The 8292-nt window shown below is 41.5% G+C and overlaps 1 protein-coding gene across 1 annotated transcript; it reads right to left on the reverse strand.

The window, feature by feature from the left end:
• Positions 1 to 1357: 1357 nt before the first annotated feature.
• Positions 1358 to 2484, reverse strand: LOC109768315 (uncharacterized). Its single transcript, XM_073503740.1, has 3 exons — positions 1981 to 2484; positions 1523 to 1850; positions 1358 to 1416 (listed from the first exon to the last, which is right to left on the reverse strand). The coding sequence occupies exons 1-3, from the start codon at positions 2482 to 2484 to the stop codon at positions 1358 to 1360; spliced, it is 891 nt and encodes a 296-aa protein (XP_073359841.1).
• Positions 2485 to 8292: the final 5808 nt, after the last annotated feature.

Genomic DNA, 8292 nt, shown 5'->3' on the forward strand with positions numbered 1-8292 from the left:
ATATACACATCTGACCTCAGTGCATCCTTTATTATGTCCATCCGATTAACACACGCAAATCCTGGAAAGCAGACGAAGCTGCTATTGCACATAACCAAAAGAACAAGATTAGATGCTGATACCAGATGCATCGTCTAAGCGGGACGCAGATGGCAACACTAAAGAAGTTAAGCACCATGTCACAGGCACTGCAACCGTTCTGGCAGATCAACGATCTCATATTGCTAAAACAAGACAACAAAAAAAAAGAAGGCACCTTCTGTACAAAACCTGAAAGCAATGTAATGTGCAGAAACTAGTTTTCATGTAGATGTACTGTTGTTGGATAAAACCTGAATTTTGTTCATACGTTGCAAACTCCGTGGCCAACACCCAAAACAGCACAACTGAAAACACGATCACCAGCTCACAGCAAGAATCCGCTACATTTTTTATTTGTACGAAATGCATATAGTCTAAAAGAAATACATGACCACCGGCCCACTGGAAGAACCAACTGCATTTTCCATTTATATGAAATGCATAATGTAAAAAAAATACATGATCATCATCACACTGCAATAACCACTGCATTTTCCATTTATGTGAAGTATATCATCCAAAATGAATGGTGATCGTCGATTCATTTGCAGAACCCATAGTGGAATGCTTCATCCCGGAAGCAATAGCAACCACATCACAGAGATGAATGTCAGAAGAGCGACAGTGCAACGATTACTACAACCAGAATCGCTATGAAATTATTCACCCATTGGACACAACGCTTTCAGCAGGTCAGAATCATAGAACCGCGATGCCAAAATAGACAGGTTCCCCCTGTCCTGAGAGCGGAGCAAGTTTAGCTAGCAAAAGAAACACAAAAGCTGATTATTTTTCTCAACCTACTATATCTATCTATCAAATATCAATATGCAAAAGTAGGCGTCCAGTTCTGCCGGCATTGTGTCTGAGGCAGCGAAACTTCGAGGTGAATGTCAGGACTTCCACTCTGATCTTTCTCTACTTCGCGGCGACATCTGGGTGTCGCAGCGCGTCATAGGCTGAATTAGCAGAAATATGAGGCAGTTAGGCGGCAGACAAATAATCAATATATTGACAAGATCAAGAAGACAAAACCTGAAACAATATAATTATAATGTGCAAGGAACTAATCTTTATGGACTATCGATACAACCTGAATTTTGTTCACAGGTTAGAAACTTAGTATCTTCTCTGGAAAGATGAAATGAGAAACAGTTGCAGACAATTCCCAACCCCTGACAGTTTCAGTTAACTTGTTTTCCAGTACATTTTCAGTAAACGGTTTTACTGTAACAGTTTCGGTAAACTATTTTGCAAACACACGCAGATCAGTACCCTACTTAAACAACATCAGTAATATCATGGCCGTGCAGGAAAAAGTATCGACACCAAAATCTGTACATTGTGCATAACAAATGCAGTCAAGACTAGCTGTTCACTTCTTGCCACCATTAGGAGGCAAATGGGAAGTTTGAGTTGTGGCATGGAGAGAGGCTCTCACCAGGGGTCCCGGACAGCATCACGACAATGTCGAGGGTCTCGCCGTAGCGGCCGTGAGGCAGGTTGACGACGAGTGGGGTCAGCCTCCCGTAGAGTCCCGCTCGGACGCACATGACCATGTCGCGGCGCTGGCCATGGATGTCGATGTCGCCGACGCGGCTGGCCAGCGCGTTCCTCAGGTGGTACACGGACCTCCCCCTGATACGGAGCGCGGACCAGCCGTCCTCGTTGTAGAGCCCCTCGTCGCTCGCTCGCACGAACCGAATCCGGCGCCACCCGCCCGGCTTGCGCCCCAACATGATGACGGAGAGGTCTCCGGGCACGCGGGTCTGCACTTGAGTCGCCAAGAACCCTAGTTATGCATATTCAGGAGATCAAAGAAGCAGGGTGATAATCTGAATTTTCTGATCGAAAACACAAATGCGATCAGGAATGAGAAGCGGGACATGACGAACTCACCCGAATCGGGCCCGGAATGAGAGGCGCGCGCGCTCTGGGGCGGATCGGCTCGACGATCCACTGCATCATGGCGCTGACGTTGTCGGTGTACTCGACGCCGACGCGGGCGTTCCACCGGAGGTACCTGCGTAACTTGCCGCTGGCGCGGAGGTAGCGGCCGCCAATGTTGCGGAGCAGGACGCCGTCCCCGGAGCCCGCGTCGACGGCCTGCCACATGATGGCCGCCAGAACCGGCTCGTCGTAGTCGCGCTGCTCGGCGCGGAAGCCGTGGTGTCCGAACGGTGCCGGCTTGGCCGCGGCGGCGAGGTAGCGGCCGTAAGCGGCGCCGTGGAGGAGCAGGTGCGAGCCGTCGCCGTGGTAGATGTGCACCGTCCACGCCGCGTTCAGCGAGTACCGGCGGCGGCTGATGGAGACGCTCTCCCCGTCGTCGTCGGCGTGGAGGTAGTACGTGTCATGCACGCGGCTCCGCAGCCGCACGTGCTGCCCGTCGTGGAAATGGTCCATCGGTAGAGGTGTGGGCGCTGCGCGGTGGAGAGGCCATGGCGAAGGCTGTTGGTTAGGCGGTTACGATCGGGCGCCATCGCCATGCGAGCCTCTGCGCACAAGGTGGGCCTGCAGGCCATTTGCTCGGCCCTGGGCTCCTCAAACCCTATTCGGCACCTTAAGCGCCAGTTTATACTCCTCAGTTGTTTCGGTTTGTTTGTGGAATATGCTATTTGCCGCTCGATGCGGCAAGTTGTCGGGCGAACGCACAGGGAGATCCAACAAGCGTTCGGGCGTGGGCCGGCCCGTGTAACGTTTCAACAATTCCGGTTTTAGGAACATTCTCGCTTGTTCGCAGCCGGTTTTTCCTGGTTTTGGGAACCTTCTAGAAGCTTCCTAACACTTTTTTTCTATTTTTTTTCGTTTTCCTTTTTCTGCTTACCTTTTCTTCTCTATTTTTCCCTTTTTTTCCTTTTGTGTTTTTTCAAGTTTTATTTTTCATCCTTTTTGGTTTCTCTGTTTCCATTCTTTTTTTTTTCTTTCATTCACTTTTTCATTTTTAATAATTTTAAAAGTGTTCAAACTATTCAAATTTTGTGTGCATTTAAGAAATGTTTATTTTTCACAAATATATTTAAAGTTTAAAAAATTGTTCACATTTTGAAAACTATGTTTAAAGTTTTGAAAAAATGTTCCAGTTTTCAAAAAAATTGTTCATGTATTAAAAAAGTTCACATTCCAAAGTTGTTTGAGAATTTAAAAAATGTTCTCCATTTTAAAACTTGTTCTTCAATTTTCAAAAAAATTCGTGCTATCTAAATTTCTTTCTTTCAAAAATTTGTTCTAGTTCTCAAATTTTGTTCACAAATTCAAAATATTTCTAATTTATTTGCATTTACAACAAATGTTTGGACATTTAAAATATTATTCAAAGTTTAAAAAATTGTTCGTCTTTTGGTTCTGTTTTTATTTTCCATTTTCGTTTTTTTCCTTTTTATGTCCTTTTTTTATTTTTCCTGTTTCTTTTATCTGAAAATTTCAAATATTGTTCGGAATTCCAAAAATATTTTCACTTTTGAAATTTGTTCGCATTTCCCAAAAAGTTCAGGAATTGTAAAAAATATCCTCGTTTGCAAAATTTATTCAGAAATTCAAAAATATATTCGTGTTTCAATTAAAATCTTGTTTTCTATATTAGTTCACAATTTCAAGAAATGTTCAGGAAATTAAAAAAACATTTCACATTTTCAAATTTCTTCAGAATTTTAAAAAATTGTTCTTGTTTTCAATTCCAAGAAATATTTCATGTTTCAAAAAATGTCCTTGTTTTCGAAAAAAAATCACAATAACAGAAAAATGTTCGGGGATTTCAAAAAATGTTCTCGTCTTCAGAAAAAATCGCTATTTCAGAACACTGTTGATATTTCAAGAAATGTTCGCTGTTTCAACATTTTGTTCGCAATTTCACAAAATATCCCCTTGTTTTTTGTTCTTATTTCCAAAAAACGTACAAATACAAATTTTGTTCACATTTTAAAAGAATATTCGTGTTATAACTTTTTTGTTCTGAATTAAAAAAATGTTCCTGTTTTCAATTTTTGTTCAAAAATTAATTTTGAGATCTCAGAAAATATTTAGAATTTCCAGGAAAATTTGAATTATTAAAAAAATCACCTTTTCGAAAACAGCTTGTAATATCAAAATAATTGCGGCATTTCAAAACTGTTCGCAACTTTGAAGGAATGTTTTCCAAATCCGAACCTTGTTGTGTATTCTTATAGCGTTTGGTGCCTTTATTTTCAGTAGCCAGTGCCTGCTGTAGTGGCTAAAGGCTCGCGACTCTTCCTAATTTTTTTTGCGTCGCGTGATCGGAAACAACAAACGGGCGGGTTGGTGGGCCGGCCCAGTCACGCGTCGACTCTATGCGTCGAGGTTCTGTATGACGCAGAATGCGTCGTATAGGAGGTCCCTTTGTTTGTCTAAAAAAAGCAGTTGTTTGGGTTTATTAGTCTAAAAAAAAGTTGTTTGGGTAAACTGCGAAATCACTAGTTTTAGCATGGTTAATTATATGCCAAGAGAGAGTTGTCATATTATTTATACTCGGCGGAGCCAATGTAGAAGTGTTGGTTTCAAGTGAACCCAACGGCTTTTGCATCGCACGTGCGTGCAGGTACAATGTTTGCCTGACTTGAACCCAGTAAAAAATTCTACCTGACCCCATCAATTTTTATTGAGGAAAGCTGACCCCATCAAGTAACGTGAGGGCCATGAGAACAGCTAAGCAAAGGACCCAAAACTCAAAAGCCCATAAGAAGTCCATGCCCAGGCGGCCAGGCCTAAACCATGATTAGCAGCCCTTGGTGATTAGTCACGTACTCACGTGCATACATCTTACTAAAAAACAAATTTGCTCAAAAAAGATCTAATTAAAAAGAAATGTTGTGCCTATACGAGTTTCTCAAACAAAAAAAAAGTTGTGTGTATATGCACGCAAGCAGCCGCACGCCTCGTCATCTGCTCCTTTTCCATTCTTTTAGTCTATATGTTCTTTTTCAAAATCGCATCTCTTCTCTCGTCTGTTTGTGTTGCTCGGGGCCTCGTCCGCCGTACGCGAGCGGCAAGCAGACCGCTACAGATTAGGGATGGCACCCGCAGGGTTTGGGTATGGGTGGAGCCACCCCATACCCTTACCCGTCCCATTTGAGCTTACCCATCACCCGTACTCATACCCGCTAGTGGGTACAATTTTTTTCCATACCCGTCACCCGATAGGGTAAATGGATACCCGCGGGTAAAAACACACATGTTTGAATAACATTAATTTAAGCATGACATAATTATAAACAACAACATACAATCATATGTTATAAACAACAACACATAATAACATAAATACATACTTATAAACAACAACACATCTAAAACAACAACACATTTTACAAAAATCAACACTTCCTTGTAAACAACTACACAACAAAACATCAACACATAGTCATAAATAGTACACATAGTCATAAACTTTAAGTTGACAAACTCACGACAAAGTGTAGAGGTAATTTGTCCATATTTGTTAGATTTTATAAGGGTACATGGGTATGCGGGTACGGGTACGGATGGGTTTGAGATTTTACTATCTATATACCCATGAGTAACATTTTGTCTCATGCCCTTACCCTAATAGGGTTTTTACCCGCAGGGTACATGGGTAATGGGTAACCATTGCCATCCCTACTACAGATCGACAGCGCAACAACTGTAGCCCAAAATTTAAGGTAACTAGATCCCGATTAGATTACATTGTCACATACTCCTTTCTCTTATTTATGTTCTATCTATTCCAATAGATTTGTATCATAGTGATTTTTTTGCTCTAGTTTTTATTTGTTTTTCTCTATGGACTTTGATTGATCTACACTAAGGAGCGGTATTATTCAAAGAGAACTCGGTCACCAGATTCGGATAATGATACAAGCTGTATGAAAGATAGAAATAGGTCACTCTAAAATGTGAGTGACTTTACAAACTTCTTTTGCTTGATGGTACTTATTTTAAACTTGTCAAACTAACTTATCCTTCTTTTTAATTTCACAGGAAGATGAGAAGCTAAAGTTGGAGCTTCAGTGCTTGTAGTCATCGTTAGGTGGTCTACGGATCTGAATGTAATTTTTATTATTTCTGGTGTTCGTTGTACTGTCATGATTGAAGATGAATATATCAAAAGTTTTTTTGCAAAATAAAAAAAATCCTTGGAGCTACAAAGTTAGGTATGTAACCAAGTGTTTTTATAATTTTATTGAACCGGTTTGTCTTGCACTCATCAGTTTTTAATGCAACATAATATGTGATATTGTTATATTGTTTACGGGTGGGATGTTATACTTTTGTTGCAGTTAGACTTTATTCTTCATAAATTAGTATCACGTTATCATAAAGAGTGATTGAGCGAACCCAATGACCAATTTTTCTAGCTCCGCCCCTTACTATAACCATTTAATTTGGATTGGTTGGGGTGCGCCTGCCTATGCAGTAGTGCAACCCACGGGGGACACCGAAGGGTAACTTTTGATACTATTTTTTGAATCTGTTTAGCTGGTACCACAACTCTTTTTCTTAAGTCTAGTGTATTCATGGATCCACGCTGCAAGGTGAAAATAAAAAACAAACATACATTTTATTCAGTGAAATCATCAGCCATGGCTAAGTTCAATAATTTGCGAAAAAGTAGGTCTGAAACTATGCACATGGATCAGACAAATTTGGTCCCTTGTTGACATCTCTGCTACCACTAAGTATTTCTGCTACATACACTAATTTTATGTTAACTATGAGCATAATGAAATATTTGTAGCAAGTATCCATTAACATTGCTCTACAAAATATTCACAGTTCATGGAAGTTGGCGAACTGAAGGGCAGATTAACTGGAGTAATAAATAATTGTGACACATTGTGCAAGAGGATTACTGAGAAGGGGATGCATTGGTGCCTTGTTCATGGAGGCGGCGACGGCGGGATCTCAAGGTGGCCATGGTTGGGGGCAGGCCCCCCCCAGATTAGAGTAAACAGAGAATGAATTTTTTTTAGGGACTAAGCTTGAAGAAAAAAATAGTCACTAGCGCCCCCCGATACGTCTCACACGTATCTATAATTTTTTGATTGTTCCATGCTATTATATTATCCATCTAGGATATTTTATAGGCATTTGTATACTATTTTATATGATTTTTGGGACTAACCTATTAACCTAGAGCCCAGTGCCAGTTTCTGTTTTTTTCCTTGTTTTGAGTAACGCAGAAAAGAAAAACCAAACGGAGTCCAATTGACCTGAAATTTCACGGAGATTATTTTTGGACCAGAAGAAGCCCACAGAGTATCGGAGATGGGCCAGAAGAGTCCTGAGGCACCCACGAGGGTGGGGGCGCGCCCGACCCCCCTGGGCGCGCCCCCTACCTCGTGGCCGCCTCGGAGACCCCCCTGACTGAAGGAAATATGCCCTAGAGGCAATAATAAAGTTATTATTTATTTCCTTATATCATGATAAATGTTTATTATTCATGCTAGAATTGTATTAACCGGAAACATGATACATGTGTGAATACATAGACAAACAGAGTGTCACTAGTATGCCTCTACTTGACTAGCTCGTTGATCAAAGATGGTTATGTTTCCTAGCCATAGACATGAGTTGTCATTTGATTAACGGGATCATATCATTAGGAGAATGATGTGATTGACTTGTCCCATTCCGTTAGCTTAGCACTCGATCGTTTAGTATGTTGCTATTGCTTTCTTCATGACTTATACATGTTCCTATGACTATGAGATTATGCAACTCCCGTTTACCGGAGGAACACTTTGTGTGCTACCAAACGTCACAAGTAACTGGGTGATTATAAAGGTGCTCTACAGGTGTCTCCGAAGGTACTTGTTGGGTTGGCGTATTTCGAGACTAGGATTTGTCACTCCGATTGTCGGAGAGGTATCTCTGGGCCCACTCGGTAATGCACATCACTATAAGCCTTGCAAGCATTGCAACTAATGAGCTAGTTGCGGGATGATGTATTACGGAACGAGTAAAGAGACTTGCCGGTAACGAGATTGAACTAGGTATTGAGATACCGACGATCGAATCTCGGGCAAGTAACATACCGATGACAAAGGGAACAACGTATGTTGTTATGCGGTCTGACCGATAAAGATCTTCGTAGAATATGTGGGAGCCAATATGAGCATCCAGGTTCCGCTATTGGTTATTGACCGGAGAGGTGTCTCGGTCATGTCTACATAGTTCTCGAACCCGTAGGGTCCGCACGCTTAACATTACGATGAC

The sequence above is a fragment of the Aegilops tauschii genome, chromosome 7 (assembly GCF_002575655.3).
Source record: "Aegilops tauschii subsp. strangulata cultivar AL8/78 chromosome 7, Aet v6.0, whole genome shotgun sequence".
Lineage (NCBI taxonomy): Eukaryota > Viridiplantae > Streptophyta > Magnoliopsida > Poales > Poaceae > Aegilops > Aegilops tauschii.

Coding starts and splice junctions, on each gene's coding strand:
- LOC109768315 (XM_073503740.1), bottom strand. CDS start 2,484: ATGGACCATTTCCACGACGGGCAGCACGTGCGGCTGCGGAGCCGCGTG. Junction 1,851..1,980: donor TCATTCCGGGCCCGATTCGG/GTGAGTTCGTCA, acceptor ACTCAAGTGCAG/ACCCGCGTGCCCGGAGACCT. Junction 1,417..1,522: donor GATGCTGTCCGGGACCCCTG/GTGAGAGCCTCT, acceptor CACAATGTACAG/ATTTTGGTGTCGATACTTTT.